The 24,526-nt window shown below is 37.4% G+C and overlaps 3 protein-coding genes across 4 annotated transcripts; all 3 read left to right on the top strand.

Annotated features, from left to right (window-relative positions):
• Positions 1-3,995: 3,995 nt before the first annotated feature.
• On the top strand, positions 3,996-4,718 carry LOC112167011. The gene has a single exon (XM_024303957.1). It carries the CDS (start codon positions 3,996-3,998, stop codon positions 4,716-4,718), a length of 723 nt encoding a protein of 240 aa, XP_024159725.1.
• A 6,650-nt stretch (positions 4,719-11,368) lies between these two features.
• Positions 11,369-17,809, top strand: LOC112182453 (3-hydroxyisobutyryl-CoA hydrolase-like protein 1, mitochondrial). Of its 2 annotated transcripts, XM_024320950.2 has the most exons (15): positions 11,369-11,587; positions 11,682-11,762; positions 12,030-12,098; positions 12,245-12,308; positions 12,550-12,629; positions 13,055-13,138; positions 14,279-14,363; positions 15,291-15,376; positions 15,469-15,590; positions 15,771-15,831; positions 16,565-16,663; positions 16,748-16,849; positions 16,929-16,970; positions 17,230-17,390; positions 17,482-17,809. In XM_024320950.2, exons 1-14 carry the CDS (start codon positions 11,453-11,455, stop codon positions 17,347-17,349), a joined length of 1,230 nt encoding a protein of 409 aa, XP_024176718.1. In that variant the 5' UTR covers positions 11,369-11,452; the 3' UTR covers positions 17,350-17,390; positions 17,482-17,809. The 2 variants fall into 2 exon arrangements, with proteins under 2 accessions (XP_024176718.1, XP_024176717.1); XM_024320949.2 differs by having other exon boundaries at positions 17,230-17,809.
• A 1,049-nt stretch (positions 17,810-18,858) lies between these two features.
• On the top strand, positions 18,859-22,019 carry LOC112175585 (splicing factor 3B subunit 4). Its single transcript, XM_024313276.2, has 9 exons — positions 18,859-19,192; positions 19,313-19,361; positions 19,497-19,585; positions 19,680-19,736; positions 19,910-19,972; positions 20,058-20,123; positions 20,550-20,636; positions 20,981-21,074; positions 21,176-22,019. Exons 1-9 carry the CDS (start codon positions 19,088-19,090, stop codon positions 21,682-21,684), a joined length of 1,119 nt encoding a protein of 372 aa, XP_024169044.1. The 5' UTR covers positions 18,859-19,087; the 3' UTR covers positions 21,685-22,019.
• The last annotated feature ends 2,507 nt before the right edge of the window (positions 22,020-24,526 follow it).

Here is a 24,526-nt window from a genome sequence, read left to right as displayed (position 1 = left end):
TTACTTTTACACTTTTGTTGTATATCACAATTTTTTCGTTAGCAGAAGAAAATAAATACGCACTTAATATATTTTGAAGCTTCACAGTGAGGTGTAGTTTTTTTTTTTTTGAGGGAACAGTGAGGTGTAGTTAGTTACCTATTTGTTGTCCGCTTCTTGACAACGTGATGCCTTTTAAGTTTTAAAGCGAAATATTTTAACTGTATGCCTAGTAGAAAAGAATGTAAATACTATGTAAGTAAGCTCGACATCTAGATTTTGTGAGACTAGGTAGGTACAAAAAGAAATTGGTAACTAATTAATCAACTTTTTCCTCCATCATTCAATCACTAAGCCATAATTTGTTCTACTAGTCTAATCACACACTTGAGTAATGCTAAAGTGAACAAAAGAAGATTTATACAATAAAATGGACATAGGTTGTACAAAAAATTTGCAAGGCAAGGCATGCACAATTAGACATGGTACTGAAGGCCTCTTGTGGTGGGAGGGAAGAGAGGGAAGAGAGAGAAAATGAGAAATATTCCGTGGGGCCCATTAGAATTACAAATGGTATAGCCAGGTGAGGTCCGTTTTAGGGGTCATCATTTGACCCTTAGGCCCTAAACCCGCCCGGTCCGTGGGGCTGAAGCCCAACCCGGCCCTTGCATTAGGGCGGGCCGGCCCGACCATTTTTTAAATAGGGTAGGGTATGGGCCATGAGAATGAAACCCGGCCCGGCCCTCCGGCCCGGTCCATTTGAGCCCTTTAGGGCCAAGCTCGGCCCGACCCTTTAGGCCCGCCAGAATAAGCCCTAATAATTTTTCATTTTTTCTATTTTTTAATTATGTTTATCTTTTTTCTATAATATGGAATTTATCTCTTTCTTTGTAATTGATTTCTTAAGGTTTGTTTTCTTTAGTTTTTATTTTCTTTGTTATATAACAATTAATATTAGGAGATTTAGAGAGATAGTTAATTGAATATAACCACCTTAACTAATATTAATAAATGTTATAAGTTAATTCCTATACACACACACACACACACATATATTAAATATGATCAACTAAAAACAATGTCTTATATTACCTATAAAACCATTGAGTCACATTTTGAGGAAAAAAAAAATAATGTAAGTTTTTTTCTTATTAAACAAAATAAGGCCCTTTTCGGCCCTACTCGGAAGGTTGGCCCGTTCAGTCCTAATAGATCGGGCTTTTAGGGCGGGTAAATGTTAGCATATATAAGCCCTGGCCCCACCCTACCCGGCCCTAAATTTTGTTGACTTTGACTAGGCTCGGGCCAGCCCGACTCTAAGCCCTAAAATTCAGGGTAGGGCCGGCCCATGATGACCCCTAGTCCGTTTGATCAGAGCATTTGGGATTTGGACGCTACTCCAGCTCACTAACTCTTGTCGCCAAAAAGGAAAAGACAGAGGGAAAAAAAAAAAGGTAAAAAGTAGAGGTTTGCTGGTCAGGAGTGGCAATGTGGCATGTTGCTTTTTTTTGGGAGGAAATAAGCTGTCCCAACTTATTCTATCTCTATTCTGTCATATGCTATTTTCTGACACTGTACACTTACTTAACAGGAAGTTAACTCCGTTAAGCCCTCATTTTCTTTTAAAATTAAAATTAAAATTAAAATTAATAGCTAATTAAAGGAAATAAAAACACCAGTGCCCTTTGCTCAAAGAGTCCCTCTCCCGTCTCTGCACTCTTGAATTGGACAGAATTGGAGAGCCAATGATTTTCAATTTTTCTGTCACTCAATTTCTCCAAACTTTGGTATTTTGAATTAGATGAGATCATGAGAGGTTCCTTTCACTTATTCAGTTGATACCTTTCCAGAAATTATTTTCGATGTTTTATTTGAATTTAATGCAGAATTAGGGTTGGAAGAGAGGGCAAGCTGCTTTTTGCAGGAAAAAGAGAAGGGATAAATTGGGGGAAGACGATGACCAGAACCAGATGATGACTTTTTTTCCATAGTTTATTCACAAAACAAGGAAAATTAAGAATTTCATAATTGCTTTTCAGTTCCTCAGTACAGTAACTATTATATGCCAGACAAGCAGTTTCATGGAAGGAAGAGTGTGGAGGATGACTTGAGAAGAGAGGAAGTGATGGAGGAGGAGAGAGGAGAGATGGAAGGAAAGCCTTATTCGGTTAATTGTGTTATTTTTTCAACCTTTTTTTTCTTCTTTTTTTTCCCTAACAGAGTTAGCTGTGGTTAAGTAAGATGCCATATGTCAACATAGAAGTGGATGAGACAGAATGGGACACCCAATTTCAGGACAGCTGATTTCCCCCCGCTTCATTGTGGTATAGCAACCAATGGTAGCTTTTCTTTTTCTTTTTTTCTTTTTTCCCTTCAAACCAACAGAAAAAATGGGAAAATGAGTGCCAAAGGCAACTACCTAGCATTCGAGAAATAACCTTCGGACTCGGTACTTCCTTCATAGGCTTCGATAATCTTCACGGTAAGTTGTCATTTTCTCAGTCATTGCACTAGAAGAGACTTCTACTCTCTCCTAGAAATTGCACCTAACGACGATTTTGATTACCAATAAGTGAATTCCTCAGAACCCTTTTCTTCAATTACAGTCACAAATTTCATAATAAGTAGAATGTTTCCCTTTATCCACATTTTGTATAAGGGACCATATGTACTATAAGTCTGTAAACTCTGCATCTCATGTTAAATTATTCTATTAACCAACTGAACTGTCGATGATTTTTTTTTTCATTCAATACATTTGCACTTAAAACAGGCATGATGATATGTCCATTTCTCCGTGTGTGAGTTATATTCAGTCAAGTGAAAACGTTATTGCTATACTTCCTTCTCATTCTGGCTTACTCACATGTAACAATTTTGTACATAGTGGAAGTCTATTTTCCTCAACAGTATGTTTGAATATTGAAGTTTAATTGTTGTGTAGTAAGTATTTCGTGAAGGCAATCAATTTAACGATGTATTAATGAAAGATGGTTCATCATCTATCAATTCCTTTTGGTGTGACTTGACTCTTTCATTTCTTTTTACTTCTTTAAACAGTGAAAGCTTAGGTCTCTGGAAATTTTGTTTGTTGTAGGTTGTTTTTTCTGAGCATATTTTAATTTTGTCCCCCTCTTTTGTATTTCTCGTTTTTCTTTCTTAAATAAATTCTAAAGCGTAAGGTGTCTCATTTAGCTGCTAGTTTCACCCAAAAAAAGAAGAAAAAAAAATGGTTTGATAATTAGCAATACAAGTAATCAAATATGATAACTTATAACTTTAAGTCGAAGACTGATGTCACTATACCAAATAGTTGTAAAACAACGATCGCTTTGGTGCACATCTAAATTTTTATTTTTTTTCTGAATATTAATTTCTTTTTATTTAAGTGAATAGTATTTTCTCTACTCGGGAATGCTTAAAGAGAGTTGTTATTGGCAGGTAGGTACCGGAGAGAACATTGGCATCTTTGCAGAAAATTGGGTGGTGGCATTGCCTGCTGGAAGACCTCTACCAACTGGGTTGATTGATATTGACATCCTGACAGTGAATGACTTAATGTGTGAACATGACAGGTGGAATATACCCTTAATACAGGGGGTCTTTACGGCTGACGAAGCAGCTGCGATTGCAGCTATTCCCTTGAGTAGGAGAGTAGTGAACGACCGCCTATGTTGGAGACTTTCAAAAGATGGAAACTTCTCTGTGAAGACAGCCTATAGGTTTGCTTTTTTGAAGTCGTCCAGCTATCAGCCATTGCAACTCCCTGTTGACTCGGGTTTTTGGAAAAAACTGTGGAAGGTGGCAATTCCAAACGAAGCCAAGATCCATGTCTAGAGAGCGTGTCTGGATATACTTCCATCTTTAGGAAGCTTAGCCTCGAAGCGAGTGGTAATGGACTCGCATATATGTGTTTTATGTGAGGATCTTACTGAAACGACTCTCCATTTATGTAGGAATTGTCCCTATACTAGGTTGGTACTACAGAAGAACGGGTATGTTATAGCCCTAGCAATATGACAGGGGATGTTATTAGTTGGTTAAGTCAGTGTGCTAAAGACTTGTCATTACCTCAGTTCAGAGAACTTTTGTTTTCTCTTTGGGGTGTTTGGAAGGAAAGAAATGATAGAGTTTGGAATCAAAAGAGGCTCGAGGCCTGGGATGTTAGCTTGGGGATTGTTTCTCGGTTAAAGGAGTTCAGATTTCATAATCAGAAACCTCCCCGATCCAAATCTGTATACAGAGCAGTGTGGAGGACACCCCCAGTAGGTCTGGTTAAGATAAATGTGGATGGTGCATTTCATCATGTTACTAGGAAAGGTGGACTGGGTTTTGTAATCAGAAACGAGACTGGAGTGATGTTAGGAGGAGGGGCTTGGTCTGTGAGTGGTTTGCTTTCTTCGGAACACGCTGAAATTTTGGCATGCAAAGCTGCATTAGAGTTTGCAGGGGAGCACGGTTTTGGTCCAGCTATACTGGAAATCGACGCATTTGAGGTTCAGCATCAACTCTCGAGGTGTGCTTCAGCTAACTTATCACTATTGGGCAGAATCTATGATGATGTAGGGATACTTTTGAAGTCCCATAGTGTGGTGCAGGTGTTACATGTCAGTCGGCAAGGAAATGGGATTGCGCATGTGTTGGCTACCTATGGTCACTCTCTTAGGCAGAATGCTTTTTATTTTTCAGTTCCAGATTTCTTACAAGTTGTGATTGCAGCTGAGCTTTGTACTTTGTAGACTTCTTTTCTTTCAATAAATGGCTGACACCTTTGATAAGACTACGAAATCGAATTCAAATTATGATTATAGTGTTGCAACATATTCTAACTTTCGCAAAGTTATAAATTACTTAAAACTCTTGAAGAGCTTATATGAGACATATCAATACATAAAGATATTGATATTTATGGCTAGGTATGTCATGGTGATTTTTCCTATATATGTTTTAAACTATACAAAGATAAATGTATCAATTTCTTTATATTGTCTAGCTTTGTTAGTATTGTTTTAACTTTGTAGGTATGAAAATTTGTGATGAGGCCCTATATGCAAAGCACACATGGTCACACCTCAGTGATAGACACATCAAACCACTATACATGGTACATGTAGCTTATCACATACATAATTGAGGCTTGCAACAATCAGGGAGAGATTCTCATCAGGGGGAGCATCCGGAAGTATGCTACCTAGGACATATGCGTGTTGTGCTATTTTTGTCCTGTTCGACCAGGGTTATTTTTGTCCCACTGGGTTTTTGTTACCTAGCAAGGTTTTTAACGAGGCAACAATAAGTGCATCCAATACCATCATTCATTGGTGGACATCCAAGGGGGAGTGTTGTAAATATTATTATCTATGTGACTGTCCACGTAAATACTCATTAGTTATGTACTTTGATGTAAACCCTACCTCTATATAAAGGAAGCTAATGAGACTGAATAAGAACACTTCTACTTCCTCCTAACTATTCTCTCTTCATCTTCTTTCTACTTTATAACAATTACATATATATAATCCTTGATGATTGCAAGTAAGGTGATTGCATGTTTCCTTATATCGCAGGTGCATGCCATATTCCTTGATTGAATGGGCAGCCTTGATTATTGGTAGCGAATATGCTGATGGCCCACCATGCAGAGGAGGCTGCCTAGATATGTGATTCCTTTCTTTCACATGTTCCGCGTTCGCCATTCCTTAATTGCATGGAATATATGAATACTAGACTCCAAACACATCCTGTAAGTGTAGATAATTAATTAATTATGTAGGAATTTATTCCACAAAATGTGGAGAAAATTGCTACGCATTTTTTTTTTTTTATAATTTTATTTTTATTTTTTTGCATATGCTCAAGATTGATACGTCTACTAAAAACATTACAGATGTATTAAACATTTCAAGTGATTACATAGGTGTGCATTACATGTAATGGCCAAGACTGGCTCATTGTTTGTTTTGATTTATTTATCAGAAATAAGTAGGAGATTAAAAAAAAATGACAATTGTTTGATCTACTTGACCAAATGCTAATTCGCTCGTGGAAAATTGTTTGAATTTTTTGTTTTTTGTTTGAATTTTGTTATTTTTATTCCAGAGTAAAGACGGAAATAAAATATATGCATAGCATGGTGACAAATTTGTACCAATAATAGCCTCACCATAAGAAATGCCAAAACTTTTACAATAATTTTTGGTCTCAGTAGCATGAGGTAATTGACAAGAGTATTAAAGCAATTAGTTAGGCCGCTTTCCTAATTAAGTTGGGCGATTAATTGTATATCTACTATTAGGTTTAGGAGCAATTTCGTACAAAGAAAATGAAGCGCAAATGTTATAAATGGTTCCCGTGGTTTAGGGTCATGACACTGTTTCCCCCTGTGGTTTAAAAAGATCTAATTTCGGTCATTTAGGCTTAGTTTGGTATTGCTGTAAGAAAACTTGGCTGTGAAAAAACTCAGTTGTCAAAATAATCAACTGTAGAAAAACTCAGCTAAATGTTTGGTAAACTCTGTTTTCAAATTGATTAAGCAATAAAAGTATTGCTATAGTGTTTGGTAAATTTTCATGTAAAATGTTATAGCTCGATATAATGACCAAAATATACATGCTAAAAGAGTTTACACTATATATATATATATATATATATATATATATATATATATTATACAATTATACGTTCTGAATGAGCAAGAAGCCAAGAATCAATATTATATATAATCAAGAGCAAGAACCAGTTTCCCTCTTAGTTATGCATTTAGGTACAATTGTCTTTGTATTAAAACCAGACCATAATCTCCTCCAAAATGTTGCAGTTCACCCTTGACTCCAACCTGTGTTAAGATAGACACGAGTTGATTGAATATTGGATTGAAGATTACTCAGATGAAAAGAGATACGATTTGGTTCAACACTTATGATCAACAAACCCATTGAACACTCAAGATATTTATTTAACCCTTCACTGAGAATTGATATAGGAAAGACGAAAGAAAAACAATTCCTTTCGAGAGCAAATCAGAAAACAAAGCCCCCAGGATTAGATAAGAAAAAAAAAAAATTCGATGAAGGGAATTGCAGGATATTAGGCCAATAGTTCATGGGAGATGAACTGAGGAATCAGACCAAAAAAAGACGAACTGAGGATTCAGGCCAGAAAAAAATGAACTGAGGGTAAAAGAAAAACTACCCAACTAATAAGGAGAAACAAGAATTGAAGAACAAATTAGCGACTACCAGTCTGGTAGTACCAGAAGAATTGATTGAATTGAAAGATCCATAGGGATATCGGGTCCGGAATCCGGAGCGAGAAGATCGAGGAAGAAGCATCGTAAGAATAGTCTCAGTCATTTTGAGAAGAGAAAAATGCACCATCAGTGCCTCAACTCATGTGCACCGGCCAATTTGATACCCACACTCTCAATGGTATCAATGTGATACCTGAACCCATATTTCGTTATCGACGAGGTACTTTCGTCAGATTTCACTGACGGCTGCGTTAAAAAAGTCACGTGCAAAGCACGTGGGCCCAAAAAAAAAGGGCAAACACGTCTTTTTACCCACACTCTGATGCTGTTGAAGGTTCTCTCTCTCTCTCTCTCTCTCTCTCTCTCTCTCTCTCTCTCTCTCTCTCTCTCTCTCTCTCTCTCTCTCTCTCTCTCTTTCTCCCCGATCAAATCTCTCTTTCTCCCCGATCAAAACCTCCACTTTTCCTCCATTCTCAGAATCATCCAAAGCAACCAATTCTCGGCATAGGCTCTCTCGCCAACTCCTCCTCCACTGCAGGTGACACATCCGCCTTCTCCCATACCCGAATTGACTGGAAGGAGACCCCGGATGCCTATATCTTCAACCCATGACCCTGCCTTTTTTCTCCAGTCGGCTACACCTGCAAATCCACTACACAGGCGCAACCAAGTCTCCATCAAATCCAATACCCAAGGGGAAACAGAATGGATCTCAGGACCTCTCCTCCCTCCGACGCCGTTAAAAACCCGTCTTTCCTTCGACCCAATCGCTTCTGCAAAACCCACCAATTCTTCTGGGTTCGTGTATGGAAGAGAGAGAGAGAGAGAGAGAGAGAGAGAGAGAGAGAGAGAGAGAGAGAGAGAACAGAGTTCGTATTTCTCTCTGATCATCAAATCCCGGCCGTGCATCCTGGCAGTCAACACAGAAGCTTTTCTCGGTGACCAACGCCCAATCTCCTCTCGGTATCGGAACCCAGCGAGGGTATTAGTCATGTCAACCTCTTGGTCTCGACATTGGCACCAAGCTCGGCCTCGGTGCCCCATCCCTCTTCGCACCTCCCGATCTCGGATTCAATTTCAAGCGGCACCCTCGGCACCTCTAGATCTCGGTTTGTTTGGTTGTTCCTCTACTCTTATGTTAAAGCTTGAAGCTTTTAATGTGGGTTTGGATCAATGGGTTTCTCTCAAATTGGAAAATATTCTTCCGTAAGTGATTTCTGGGCAAGCATTGATTAATGGGTTTTTGATCTAGCTTGTAAGGAAAGAAAGCATAAAGCTTGAGTCTATGTTTACAAATGGTTTTTTGATTTTGAATGATGTCAAATGTCGATTGATTGGAAAATATATTGTTTTCCAGATTTGGTTTTGGTTTGGTTCAGTTAGGGTTGGGATCATTGAGCTGTATGTGACCTGTGGGAGGGTGGGTGATGCACAGAAGGTGTTCGATGAAATGTCTAAAAGAGATGTGATTGTTTGGAATTTGATGATTCGTGGTTTTGCAAGACTTGTCGGAGGCGGAGGGTGACGAATCATCGTCGGAGATGATGCTCAGGGACCGCATTAGGATTTCAATTCAGACAGGGCGATCTTGCCGTCGTTGCCGATGTCGAAGAGGGTGAAGGCCTCCTTGATCGTTGCTTAGATCCTTGCCCAATTTTTTTAGGTTTTTGGGTTCGGGTCGCAAAGAAGAGACAGTCTGCGTTTGAGTTGTTGCAGAGGAAGAAAGGAAAAAATTAAAATAGGAAGAAGAAGAGGAAGAGGAGAGAAAAATAATAAAAAGAATTATTTAAATAAATAAATAAATAATTTCCAGGACATATAAGTCATTGAGGCTATCGCTCTAGGCTATTTCGGTCATTTCCCCTCTTTTTCCCCTCCACATGCTTGCCACGTCACCTATTTAACAGAGCCATCAAAGAAATTTGACGGAAGTATGTCGTTGATAGCAAATTTTGAGTCTAGGTATCACATTGATACCATTGTGAGTTTGGGTATCAAACTGGCCGGTGCACAATAGTTGAGGGACTGTTGGTGCATTTTTCTCTTTTGAGAAAAAGATGAGGACGTTATTGGAAATTTAAAATTTTCATTTAACTTGGTGCAGCACCGCGTGTTGTAGGAAAACACGGTTTTCAAAAAGCAGCCGCTCCGCTGCTTTATAAAATCGCGGTTAAATCACCATTATTTTTTTTTAACGCGCCTTATTTTGTTTTACCAAACACATGCTGTACGTAAAATGTTAAAAATAAGTGATTTTTTGTCTCAAACACAATACCAAACGGGCCCTTAGTTTGATATATCAACTAATTTTGGTCCAACTAATTTGTATACCAGTAAGAGACTCACCATAAGAAATGCCAAAGCTCTTACAATAATTTTTTGGTCTCGGTAACGTGAGGTAATTGACAAGAGTATTAAAGCAATTGGTTAGGCCGCTTACCTAATTGGGGTGGGCGATTAATTGTATATCCACTATAAGGTTTGGGAGCAATTTTGTACAGAAAAACGAAGGGCAAATGTTATAAATGGTCCCCAATTTTTATCAGCTGTGTCCAATCCTTCACACTCCATCCAAATTATCCATCAAGTGATGACGTGGAAAGAGACAGAATGGCTAAATTCCTATAATACGCTTGTCAACATTTTCCCACTCGATGTCTTTGTTCACATTGCCCTCTCTCTCTCTCTCTCTCTCTCTCTCTCTCTCTCTCTCTCTCTCTCTCTCGTTCCTCCGATTGAAACTCAGACAATACAATTTCCACAAGATGAAAATTTTTCAACTAATAAGCTAAATTAGAATTTAAGGGTTTAACGAGCTAAATTTTTTCCTAATGAATTTCTGGGTTGGTTTTATTTTGTACATTTATATGATGATATTAGTATTTTTTGGGTTTTTTATTTTTTATTTTTTGTGTGTGAAGTATTTCTGGTTTTGCAACCAAAAGGAAAAGTAAAAAAAAGAAAGAAAAAGAAAGAGACGAAGGAGTGAAGCAAGAGAGAGAAAAGAAAGAAAATAAGGAAAAATGAATTATTGCATTATTTTTGGCAAATTGGGAAGAAAATAAAATTTATTTTCTCAGCATTTAGTTTATATGATTGAGTAAAGTTACAAGACACATGGCAGACAATGAGTGGAAAATGTTGGAAGGGGAAGGTAGATGGAAAATGTTGTTAGCATTTCTCTTACTATGTTATGGTGTTAACATAATTTATAGACTTGCTTTTTTAAGTGAGTATGAATTGATTGAATTCTATGGAATTGTTGAATAAGTGGACATATATACTCTATATATCGCTGTAGCACCACCACAAACTTTTTGTCTACCGATACTCCATATCGATAGAAGGAGGATATATATGTGATGACTCATTCTAGTTTGAGTTTAATGATACATCGATATGAAATCTATTAAAAAAATAAAGTGATTTTATTCCAAAAATCAGGGTAATAAGCTTGCAAACTCTCCTTGCTGTTTTTCTAAATAATTGGGCTAGGGCATTGGGCTCCCATGTTGGGGCCTGATTTGGTTTATTCTAGTATTTTATTTCGTTTTTATGTTACAGTTGACTTAAGTCTCTTAGGGTTTTATTTTGTTTTATTTTGGTGTGGTTTAGGTTTTAATCAGTCTCTACTCTTTTGAGCTAGGGTTGTTTGGTTAGGTTAGGTTTAGTGGTTGTGCCATTGTTACGGTTTCATATCCAGGGACAAGTTGTTTTTAAATTTCGGTATTTTCTTGCTGTCAATATAATGGGGAGACGCCTCTACACATACTGGTAGTTTTGGTATATGGTGTCGGAAGGGTTTTGTCTCTTCTTGAGGTTGGTTGTAAGAATGTATTGACACTCCTGGGGTAGGTTTTGTCTATAGGTTACAGTTGAGCCCCTATTGGCTCATGGTGTTTGTAATCGCTGGTTCTATATTAAGGGTATGAGTGAGTCCTCTTATCTAATTGGAGTAGTTGAGATTTATAGTGTCATCCCCGTTGTTGTATCCTCTTGGATTAATAAATTATCTTTTTTCTCAAAATAAAAAAAATAAAAAATAAAGAACACACACTGATAACCAATATTCCACATTTGTAATTTCTAGTTTAATATAAAAAAGAGAATAGATTAATATATGTTATTTAAAGTTGGAAACAAAGTTAAAAGGGAGTTGGAACGGCTCAAGCAGACACTATAAATCATCGGGCCTTTACTCGTTTAGTAGAATTTCGAAAGCAAATGATGCAGAGGCTCAAGGTAGCTGTATTGGCCAGACATGGCGGCCTTGACAGTTGTCGTTTCCTCCGCCATTGCAGCAGAAGAGGGCTCTGCTCTCTCCCGGACACTGCCCTCAACGATGATCTTGATAACCAAGTCAATTTCTCACCACCCTTTTCTTGTATAATCCTAACGATAATGTTATATGAGCTCAATTATGTGAAAGACTCTCTCTTTCTCTCTGTTTCAGGTATTGGTTGAAGGCAAAGCTTGGTCCAGAACTGCAGTTCTCAACAGACCTTCTGTGCTCAATGCTCTCACTACTGCAATGGTGTGTGTTTTTCTTTCATAAAGTGATTTTTTTTTTCATTAGTTCGATACATTTGAATTGTTATATAATGTAATGCTTGGTTGGCTTTTGTGGGTATATGAGCTTTTGGCTAACTGGCAGATACCCAATTACTAGAATTGGGTATTTTAGTTGTTATTCTGACATTTGATTATCCGGGTGATTAGTTGTTTGCTGCATTTAGTTTCTTTTGTTGGTTTGGGATTTTAGATGACACCCATTAATGAGTGGTCTGTGGTGATCTTATAGGGGCTTAGATTGCAGAAACTGTACAGAAGTTGGGAAGATAATCCGGATGTGGGCTTTATTGCATTGAAGGTAATTCTGTTTCTTTTTCGCCCCGCTTCCCACTATTTTGGTTCTTTAATATGAGCTACTATTCTTTTGTCCCATGCTGAAGCTGATATTGCTTGGTTTTGATTACACAAGTGGTAACTTATATAAATTGGTTTGAATTTTTGAAGGGCAGTGGCAAGGCATTTTGTGCGGGTGGAGATGTAGTGTCTCTCTATCATTTGATAAACGAAGGTAGAACTGTCATATGTTTGACTTTGTTAAGACCCAGATAGCCAATTTCTTCCCTTCCAGTAAGCTAGTTCATAAACATATTTCTATGGCATGCATGTTTTTATATAAGAAAATTGGCTTTATGCAGTTAGCTGAGATGTACACCAAAGATATACTTATTTTTGATAATAGGCTCCACTGTTTTATTGGAAAGTCTGTTTCTTTGTTTGTGACAGCCCTGCATTTGCTTTACTGTTTGCAGGGAGAATGGAAGATTGTAAGGAGTTTTTTAGGGCATTATATCCTTTTATGTATCTCCTGGGCACGTGTTTAAAGCCACATGTGAGTACTCATAATTCTTGTGTGTTATTCACAGTGCTGTGAGCTTGTTTTGTAGTGACTTTATCAAACTTTTTTCTTTTTCTTTCAAATGAGTGTGCAAATGCATCTGTGGCTCCCTTTTCTTTTCTTGTGTTTCATTACTTGCACTCTTATATCGTGTTGTGTTTCACACCTGATGGTTGATCAAATTTAATGTGGTTTTCTATGAGTTAGTCCTTTCTGTTTGGATACATGGCCTTAAGATTAAGTTGAGTTCTTTTCTTAGAAAGGATGAATTACTTTACATAAAGTAAGGCACTAAGAGTTGAGGAAGGTTTATTGTGTATGTAAAAATAAACTCAAGTGGATTACTATTGTATAACATAGGGTCAGTCTAAATTTACTGCTGGGTTTACTTGACAATGTCACTGATGATCTCCATGCAGGTGGCTATCTTGAATGGTGTTACCATGGGTGGCGGTGGTGGTGTCTCAATCCCTGGAACATTCCGCATTGCAACTGATAAAACTGTATGTAATATGGATCCTTGTACATATAATTATCCTTTTGTTCTTCTTTGTATGAGGATATCATCAATTACTTTGCAAAATCTTCCTAATGTATTTCTGACTTGTGAGTCGTGACCTGAGCATTTACACGAATTTGTTTTGTACACTAAAGCATTTGCATGACTAATCTCATTTGATTTGAGCATATTAATGTAAGGAGCTAGTTGAGACATTGTTGAGGTGTTTGGGAATAATGTAATGAGATCGAAAAAGCTCAAGTATTCTTCAGGAAGTCTTTATATAAAGTTTCAGATATGCTTGAATTTATAAACTGGTTCTTATGTCGATGAGAAGGGAAACAAAGTGATGAATAGCATAGCTTAGCTAATGAAGAATGAATATGAAAGGGGTTTGAATATCTCTGAGCACAGTCACATGAATTGAGTGCTACACCTAATTGTACTTAAGAATGTAAATGTAAGAAGTTATAAATGGTAACTACCATTCCAATATAGGGGCCAGTATAGGTTATGGCTTTTGTTAGCTGCTCCTGTCCTTCAAAAAAATAGTGGATGTTTCTTGGTGTAGTATCAATTATTATTACTATTTCTAAATAAATAATTGATTTCAGTCTAGTAAGGGGTTATGCTGTATGGGATTTTCTAAGAATTTCAGAATACGTAGAATGCTTCCCTTTATCTACAATTTGCATAATGGACCATGACAAGTACTGTAACTCTGCATATCATGTTAATTATGAAGTGAAACCAACTGAAACTGTTGATGATATTCCCATTTTTTAAATTTTTTTTCCATTTAATACATTTGTACTTTAAAAAACATGCTTATATGTCCATTTCTCCCTGCGTGAGTTATGTTCAATCAGTGAAAACGTTATTGCTATAGTTCTCATTTTTGCTTGCTCACAAGCTGGCTCTGTACTTGTGACATTTTTGTACATAGTTAAAGTCTCGTTTGCTCAGAATGATGTTGCAATATTAAAGTTTAATTGTTGTTGCAGTAGGATTTCAACTTTTTATTCAACACACATAGAGAAGCCAGGCCAAGCAGTTGATATTTCTTCTGCTTTATCTATTATTCATTAGGGAAAGAATAGTGTATTAGATTGGTGAGTTGATATCATGTCATTGCAATTTGCAGGTTTTTGCTACCCCTGAAACTCTAATTGGTTTCCATCCAGATGCTGGGGCATCCTTTTACCTTTCACATCTACCCGGTCACTTAGGTATGCTTGCATTTTTTGATCATGTATATGTTTAACTTGTATTTTAGATAATCCATTTGTAGGTAAAGTAAAAAGGAAAGAAGATAAAATAGGTTATATGGCAGAGTTGTTTTCCAATGGATAGAATATGTATTTTTAGGTTAACAAAATCATTGGAATGTTGACACATATATTTTGTATGTGTTTCCCAAACTCCAAGATTATTATGGAAAATTCTTTGGAGATCCTCACAAGGGTTAACGTCCATGCTGCCTTTTTGTGAAAATGACTGATGTTGCCTTGAGTCTCCTGAGTCTTTGAGAATGCATCTAGAAAGTATTTATGGAAAGACTGATCTTCTTTTCTGTTGAAAGGGAAAAGAGTGATCTTTAGAAGCTGTTAGAATTGACATCACTATACATCTTCATTTAAGACTCTGAATGTGCCTCAGCTAGTACTTCTGCAGGACATCTTTCTCTTCTGACCTTTACGTTGGTCATCTCTAGTTTGCTTGCTCATCTCGGATCTAGTAGTCATCTTTCACTTTTCTTCTCTTTGTTGACTTAGTTTTTCTGCAGTGTTCTGTAATTAATTGCCTGCTATTTTTGAAGAAAAGCTGAAGAAGATTGCAATTAACAACTGTTCAAGCGAATTGGTCATTAATCATTCAATTTTTGAAGTCTAAAGTCTAAACATATTATATATCGCTAGTGTACTTTATGAAGAATTGAGAGAACTGTGCTGCACTTGGTTTTTAGGCCATTGTAGTGTCAGTTTAACAAAACTTTTAACTGCTATTAGAGGTCGTTTTTCTTAGAGGAAGAAAGCTGATTTGTTTACGTTAGTAATATTTCAAGGCTCCTGATGGGAGGTCCTCTCTTGTAAAGTGCTGCAGAGAGATTGACAACCCTTTCAAATTTTGTTGCTCATGTCTGCTCTTGTTTGTAGGGGAGTTCTTGGCTCTTACAAGTGAAAAACTCAATGGACCTGAGATGCTTGCTTGTGGGCTTGCTACACACTATTTGCATAGTTCAGTTAATTTCAGAACCTTTTCCGCAATATACTTATAGATACTTTGGTCTATCTTTTTATATAATTCTGGTGTAATTTGTTTCTTTTATAATAGAGGATTCCATTAATCGAAGAAGAACTTGGGAAGTTAGTCACTGATGATCCTTCTGTCATTGAAACTTGTTTAGACAAACATGGGGAACTTGTCCATCCAAATAAGTCAAGTGTGCTTCACAGGTTTGTTATATGAAAGCCTTCAGATAGAAATTCTAGTTCCAAGGGCATATACTTGTCCTAAAATTCTAACTCGGGACAAATTTAAATGTTGATTGTTCATTGCAGAAAGAACTTCATACTGTTTACTATTTAATCTAATTGAGGTTATTAACTTGTACTTTCATGTTTGGGTTTGTCTAGGATTGAATTACTTGATGAATGTTTCAGCCATGACACAGTTGAAGAGATTATAGATGCCTTGGTAAGCATTTATTGGTTTTGCTTATTTCTCTAGTTGTTATCGAGTTTTAGGAAGTCATGGTGTTTTAACTTTCTACAATTTTTATTTACTCTTTATTTTTAATTCTATTTTTTTAAGTAAAGTATTTCACCCATGAGATATGTGTGCAATCTCTCTATAGAATTAAGAACCAATTTAGAAATGAGGTAATGCAATCTATTTCAAGAAAGATTTATGATCAGGGATCAATTTTCTAAGGTGCCTAAGTTCCTACATCTGAGATGTGCCTGCATGGAAAATAATCTAAAAGTTCTAGATGACATACTGAAATCTCCAGTACACTGTTCCTTTGAAATATTTAGCGCCACTGAAGCTCAAAATTGTTTAGCTGTTACTTTAGAAGGCTAGATTAGATTCCTTGAGCTGGTAGTCTGGTACTACTATTTGTTTGGAAAATAACTCTTGCAGTAAATGAACAAGCTGAAGTGCTGATCTTATCTTGCCACAAACTTGAACTCCTTCACCAACTATTTAGCTACCTTCCAGAATTTTGAAAACACCTTCATTCAGTTTCATTTTCTGTAGTGATGTACAAAGTATTTTTCTTCATTTTTTCTTTTCTTTTGGTCCTAATATGATGATGTGCAAGTTCTTTTTGAAAATTTCTTCTAAGCTTGAAGGGATAGTTAATAAGCATTATCACTTTGGGCCCTCTTTGGTGGAATCTGATTGCTTGCCTTAAATCTGTACTTAGGAAATTGAGGCAGGCAGAACAAAGGATCCATGGTGCATTTCTACTCTAAAGAGACTTAAAGAAGTCTCGCCATTGAGCTTGAAGGTTTCCCTTAGATCTGTGAGTTTCTGTCTCTGAGGGTACATTAGACCTAAACTGTTGTATTATAAACCTGAGCTGACACTTCTTTAATAATTGACTCAGATAAGAGAAGGAAGATTTCAGACCCTTGATCAGTGCTTGGTCCGTGAGTACCGAATGTCCTTACAGGGACTTTCTAAGCAGATTACGGGTGACTTCTGTGAGGTATGGTATTCCTCAATTCTTTTTTATGTAATAGACTTTCATGTATTTGTGACTGTATGTCGGTTGGTGTCATCATCAGGGGGTTCGGGCACGACTAGTCGAAAAGGACTCAGCCCCAAAGGTAACTTCTTTTACCATTGAGGCAAAGTAATTTTTATTTTTTAATTTATTATTATTTTTTTCTGCCAAGAGGGGTTTCAATAATTTAACTTAAGATTTTAGTAATGCAAACAAGTGAAACAGGAAAGGAATGGAAACAGGATCTACATTGTTTAACCACAATGAGTGGCGATAATATAATCCTAACTTTGTTATCTTTGTATTGGTATCTACATTGTCTATCCATAATGGTGACAGGATCCTGTTTTCAAAATATGCAGTGGGATCCTCCTAGTGTTGAAAAAGTAACCAAAGACATGGTGGATCAATATTTTGTCCCTCTTAGTGAGTTTGAGCCTGACTTAGAACTTCCAACAGAGTCGCGAGAAGCATTCATCTGATTGCAATATATTGTCCTCAATGATTTCATGTTTGAGAAAAGGTGGGTAGATTCCAAAGTCATATTACTAGCAGTTGCCTAAATGATATCCTTTCATGTTGGGAACTAGAAGTAATAATTTAGAGTTCAGCAGAGCTGCGGGACTATTGCAAAGTTGATCCTCACTTTTTTCCTCTTTCATTCCAACTTAATCGAACTGCCTCAACCACATGCCAATAAATGGTGGGATGACCGAGCTAAGGAAACTATAGAAGTTCAGAGAGCAAAGAGTAAGATCACTTATAAATATTTTGTCAAACACTATTGAAGTTCCCAACTAAATGGATGAATAGCTTACCATCCAGAGCTTAATAACATGCTTGTAGGCTTTTGCTGGTTATGAATACTATTTTACTATTTAGTGCCAAAGATCATTGTTGATGGCATGCCCATATAGTTGTTAAGCCACCTGAAACTTTTCATTTTTTTGACTTCACATTTTACTGCACAGTACAAACATTAGAAGAGGTTTTGTTCATGTACCCAATGATTCCTTAGTCGATGTTAAGTGTTTGATGTTCTTGGATGCAGATCAAAAGTTGTAAAGAACAACGAGGCAAATACACATTTTGCCTCATTGCTTATTTGGCTTATTATTCTTCATATTTTGATTTACATCCAAGGACAATTAAGAAGTACATGAATGAGACTGAAGCAGAAGACAGTCTAGTTGTCAATCATATTACAGGGTTCATCTTCGAGTCTCACCCAAGAAAGAAGAGAGTCCATCTCAAGAATACAATTCCACACACTGCTCATTAGATTCAATGATCACTTGTTGAACCCTAAATTGGGTCTCCATTTTCTGAAAAAAAAAAAAAAAAACGAAAAAGCGGAGAGCACTATATAAGCTTGAGCAATGAGCAAAAACCATGGTTTGTATGTTACATCACTAATTGATGGGAACCTAACAACGGATCTAATGTGGATAGAACCGTCCATCAATATTTATTTTATTTTATTTTTTTACATTTTTTGTCTGGAATTTAAATTCAGAAACTAATTTTAGGAAAAAAAAATTATGTCATTAAATTAAATGAAATAATGTTCATCCGATAAGTAACTGTTTTAAAGAAGTTTCGCTCGACCACCTTTGAATGTGACTTGAACTATGTGAACAACACTGATCAAATGACTATAAGCGACCATCATTTGTAATACTTATATTTTTATTTTTTAAAATGGTGGCCGAGTGAGCTATCACTCTGGGACCGAGACCAACTTGAGTATGGCCCCAAGGGATGTTTTTCACAAGATAAGGTTCGAATCTAAAGACCTCCTATTACCAGGAGAAGCCTGCAACGTCCGCCTCATTTGCAACCTAGCATGCTTCTACTAACCAACCCCATTAGATTTTTTTTTTTTTTACTTATTTGGTATTACTTTAATAAAATTATTATTTTCTGTTTATCCCTTTTCTTTTCTCATTAGAAATGGATTTTTACTATTCGATTATATAATACCCAAAACCAGATGGTTCGAAGATTTTTGAAAAGCCAGAAACACCTGCTTCGGGCATTTAGGGCTTGAAAAACCCCCAAAACCCAGCCACATCATCATCATCTCCTACCTGGATTCTCAACCTCTACTCTACATTATACACCCTTTTCTTCTTCTTCTTCTTCGTCGTCGCTCCCAATTTCGATACCCAATCAATCTCGCTTTTGCTAATTTGCTTACTTTGCTTTGGTAACTAAACAATGACGACTCGAATTGCTCCGGGAGTCGGAGCCAACTTGCTCGGTCAACACTCCGCCGAGAGAAACCAAGACGCCACTGCTTACGTCGGCAATCTCGACCCTCAGGTTCTCCTTCTCTTTCTATTTCTTAATTTTCTTTACAATTAGAACTCTGAGCAGCTAGGGTTTTGGCATTGAGTTTGTTCCACTTGGTTGTTGATTTTTCTATGTTTGATTGGTTTTCAGGTTAGTGAAGAATTGCTGTGGGAGCTGTTTGTTCAAGCTGGCCCTGTTGGTATGTATCTGATTCAAAAGCTTGCTTTGCGCACTTAGATTGCTCTATATGCTGTTTATTAAAAAAATTAATGAAATTGAATTGATTATGATATGTTAGAACTACTGATGGAACCGTACACTTAATTTCATGCAGTTAATGTGTATGTTCCCAAAGATAGAGTGACAAATCTGCATCAAGGATATGGATTTGTGGAATTCCGAAGCGAAGAGGATGCTGATTACGTAAGTTTTCGTTTGCTCGAGTTACTGTGTAGCTCCCTGATTCCTGTTAGAGATATTGTTTCTGACTAAATTTGTTGTTTTGACTGTTGTGCAGGCAATCAAGGTGCTTAATATGATCAAGCTTTATGGAAAGCCAATTCGAGTAAATAAGGTATGTAATTCTGTTTTTCCTAGATGTCGTTCTCTGTGTGTTCTGTGCCACATAGGAAGGTAGAAATTCTAATTAGAAGGGGCTCAGGGAAAGCATTCTGCTTCATCTCTCTATGCCACATACCCTTATTTGTAATGATATTCTGATTGATTGTGTGAATTCTTTGATTTCAGGCTTCCCAAGATAAAAAGAGCTTGGATGTAGGGGCAAACCTTTTCGTTGGAAATCTTGATCCTGTAAGTTGGTCAGCCTGTCTCAAAACCCAATTGATAATACTGTTATGAGATCAGTTCTAATCTTTTAATTTTTAATTTTTTGTAGGATGTGGATGAGAAACTTCTCTATGATACTTTCAGTGCATTTGGAGTCATAGTTACAAACCCAAAGGTACTGCCTCAGCTTCATCTTTCATTTGCGTAATATTTTTATGAAACTTTTCATATCTTAAACTTCCTGCAATGTACTTTTCTTTTAGGGATGCTGTTTTCTTCATTTCTTGCTGTATACTTCAAAAAAGAAGAAAGAATTGAGTTTAAGAATCTTCTAGTCTAGTTCAACATGTATGAGATTTTAATGGTTTTGAAATTCTTTAAGCACATAAGCCCAATTTTGTAGGTATATGAAATTCTCTGCTTTCTTTTCACCAAGGTGTATTTTTATTATAAGAAGATACTTGCATGGTTCTGATTTTATTTGGAGGGCAAAATCATGCAGGATGGGTCTTGTTGCCAGTTTCTTTTGTTTTCGGTGCTATCTTAAATGGTGATGCCCATATGGAAATTGTACTGACATATTGTTATTTCTCTTTTCTAGATAATGAGAGACCCTGAAACTGGGAACTCCCGTGGATTTGGCTTCATTAGTTATGATTCCTTTGAGGCATCTGATGCAGCTATTGAGGTACGTCCTTCACTGTCCTTTATTTTATTTTATATTGGTTATTAGCTGAAAAAGTACAATTACATGGATGAATAAGTGCATGTAGTTATCAACTCCTAATAAATTTGAAGATTAGTTTTAACTATTTAAAATTAAGGTTCTACTCATATGTACAACGGTACAACTTTAACATCTATTATTCCTGAGGCTTGAGGCAAATATATTTTGTTTTGGTTTTGATGCCTAAAGTTGAACTGTACATGCATCTACTGATATTTCTTAATTGTGTAATGCTATGCTTGCTGAAATGGTAGCTTTTCCATACAAAGTTGAGTTAGAGTTTGATTTCTTCTCCTTGTTTTCAGGCAATGAATGGCCAGTATCTGTGCAATCGTCAAATAACAGTCTCATATGCATATAAGAAAGACACTAAAGGGGAGCGTCATGGTACTCCGGCAGGTGAGACCTCTTGTTTACTGAGCTCCTGCTTTTGTGTTGGTCTGATGTTATTATTGCTGGTCAATCATTACTCATTACTAATTATTGTAATTACATTGCAGAGAGAGTTTTGGCTGCTAGTAATCCTACATCTAAGAGCCGGCCTCACACACTGTTTGCTAGTGGGCCTCCAACACTTCCCAATGGTTCTCAGGCCAATGGTACCATGGGTGCTCCGGTGCCTCCGCGTCCCTTTGCAAATGGTGGTGTTGGTCCAGGTCTGATTCCGCCGCTTCGTCCACAGCCCCCCCAAGGTATGGCTTTCCCGCCGATGCAGATGGCTGTTCAACCAACTTGGCAAGGTCAGCCTCAACAACCAGGTCAACCAATGATGCCTCCACCGCCAATGCAGCAGTTCAGACCTGCTCCCCCGAACATGCCGCCACCCCCTCCCCAGGCAGCTCCAGCTCCTCCACGGTCGCTTCCACCTCCTATGGCTATGGGCAACCAACAACAGATGTGGCGGCCACCACCTCCCCCTCAAATGAGGCCTCCTAACATGCAACACGCATCAATGCCGCCACCTCCCCCACTTAACAACCCACCCCTACCGCCACCTCCTATGAGTTGAATAACCTGAACTAGAGTGGATAACAATGGTATGGGATGCTTGTTGTTTCATTTTTTTGCCTACTATAGAATTCGTAATGTCTAAATTAGTTCAAACATGTTGAAGTGATTACTGACTAGAGGCAGTTTCTTTGTCAATGCATGTCAATCTCTACAATGGGGTTTTCGAGAATAGAAATTCTAGTTTAGAATTCCTACTTGAATTCAGACTCCAACTTTGTTCCGTTAATTCATGATCCAAAGCTACTAAAAAGATTTGGATGGAGGGTTTTTCTTCATACCAAAGAAACCCCAGTTCATATCTTTCATGTAATGGTGATATAGCAGTTTTATTTAGCCAAATGGAATCGTCTAACTATACAAGGCTCTTGCATATAAACAAATTGTGCATTACACCATCACATAACACCACCTAGTCTCATATTGCACCTTGTAGTCTACAACCATTATATGCTGTACTTGCTGGTATGGTTTGATCAGCTAAGGGTTCACAATTTTGTGCTCTAAAGAACTAGGATGTATGATCCCTACCTATTTTGTCTCAGAATAAGGATTAAACTAACACGTCAGTTTTCTAGAGAATATAATTCATAATTGTGATGAATACATAATCTTTCACATGGACAGATAGCCTAATGATATTTGTTACATAATTGTGATACATGGAGATAGAGAAGCCAACTCAAATGCATGACTGCAAATTTCAATACAACAGAGTCAAAGAGGCCTTGTTTGCTGTCGCTTTCTTCTCTGCGAGATTAGAGAAAGAGAAGAAAAAAGCACAGCGGCCATAGTGAGAACCTTGCAGCCTCTGCCTCTCCAACCACGGAGTTATCAATGCGGTCACTTTATTCATCAGCTTCTGCTTCTGCAAGTGTCCCGTCAGGCGCACCCTGCTCACCTACTTCTCTCTCTGCTGTTGAAAGTATACAGATTAGTTCCAGTACATCCACATATAGTTAAGAGTTGTGATGCCGCTAATGAATTGCATAGATGAGTCACCTGTTTCTTCATCATCAGATTCTCCAATCACACTGTTCAAGATATCTGTCCGACGAGCATAGTATTGTCTATTTCTTTGCCGCTGGGGTCCACCGGAGAGGAAGTACGTCCCTGGCATTACCTCATAGAACTTGGACAAATATCCACCAATATTACCAATCACCTCCTCGTTAGCGTGTTCTTTCCCATCAGAACAATTAGCATATCTTCTGCAACTGTTGTACTAGTCTTCTTCCTTGTGCAGAAGCTGGATTCCTCTCTTCTACGTCAAACTCAGAGCATCTCGTGATTACTCCTACAGTGATATGATCGTCAACTTGCAGTCGATTCCCAAACTTCCAATGGCTTAACCATATCACGTCTTTTTCATCACTTGGAATTCTGTAGCATGACGAGGAATATATCCACCTCAAAACCTTGCTCTTATTCCGAACTTTAATTATTACCGGTTCAGGATAAGTTGTACAACTTTTCTTTGCATAGACAGAGCTGATGTTTAAGCCTCAGATGTTGTGATGGGAAGTAAAGGCACAGTAAAGGATATTGAGGACTCTCTCCAGTCTCCACTACTTGTACGGCTGAACTCGCCCGGAGCCTCGTTTACATTTTCCGGAAGAAATGTACTGAATATGCTGTATTCATAAGAGTCCCTGCAGCATATGTCATATAGATTTGCATGGGAAGCACTTCCTCCAACCTACTGAATATAGTAGTATTCGGTGTGTACATGCTAATTACGGGCTTCCTTGAAATCCAAGTTATGCAACCTACAAGGTTGAGAATTTCTCTATCAACCCTTCCCATTGGTTCTAACTTGTACCAGTACTGTATCTCACAAAGTTTGGGGTGGCCACGAGTATGCATCATTCCTATTTTCTTTGGTACGCGCAAAAGTGATTGAAAAGCCTTCTCCAATGAATAACATTCAAATGCAATCAAGTATGTTACTCGATCATGGTAGCCCTATAAGCGACTTGAGACGTGTACAAAGACTAAATCCAAGATTGGATTGAAGCGTCTTACGCAATTTGGTAAGCTACAGATTGGATTGAAGCTTACATCAAATATCTTCAATGAGGGTGAGTTACCAATATCTGTAGGAAATCTATCATCAGACAGATCGCATTGTGTGAGTCTTAATTCGACTAAATTGTTGGGGAAACAATCCCAAAACGTATTTAGACTTTTTCCAGACCTAGTTGCAGTGATTAGTAATTGATTTATTGAAATTCTTTTTACTTGAAGACTTTCTAAAGATTCCATCTTACTCATCGATCTCCATTGGAAACTCATTAAGACTTGAACAACCAGATGTAAAAAGAGTTTCAAGTTTCTTTAGCATAGCAATGTTATTTGGAAGCTTTCTACTACAGAGTCTGCCAGATTCAAGTAAACGAGTAATTAAACGAGTTTCTCTAGCTTTCCAATGGATTCATGGACTTCAGGCAAGCTTGGACAATCTTCGAGAATCAACCTCTCTAGATTTGGGACCAATAAGAGTCACCGGCCTCAGTTAGGTCACGGGAATAACTGATATCAAGGATCTCAATAAAGGGAGGAACTGTGAGATCAGTGCAGGGTGGCGGTTAATATTTAGTTATCTACATACAATAACATAAAGCCCTGAGAAAAATTGAAAAGAAAAGGCGCGGAATAGCATACCTTTGTTCTCAAGCTGCTATACCATACTGCATTTCAAGAACAACCAGGTTTCCAAAGGAAAATCAATGGGTATTGATTGCAAAGGGAATTCAAGTCAACATGTTGTGTTTGGATAAAGTAATTTCAATTTCTACAGAAATTCTAAAATCATGAGAATTACAATTTCGTGAATTTAAACT

Source organism: Rosa chinensis, chromosome 1, assembly GCF_002994745.2.
Source record: "Rosa chinensis cultivar Old Blush chromosome 1, RchiOBHm-V2, whole genome shotgun sequence".
Lineage (NCBI taxonomy): Eukaryota > Viridiplantae > Streptophyta > Magnoliopsida > Rosales > Rosaceae > Rosa > Rosa chinensis.
The sequence above is the reverse complement of the archived record's forward strand: the minus strand, read 5'-3'. Positions and strand labels throughout refer to the sequence as shown.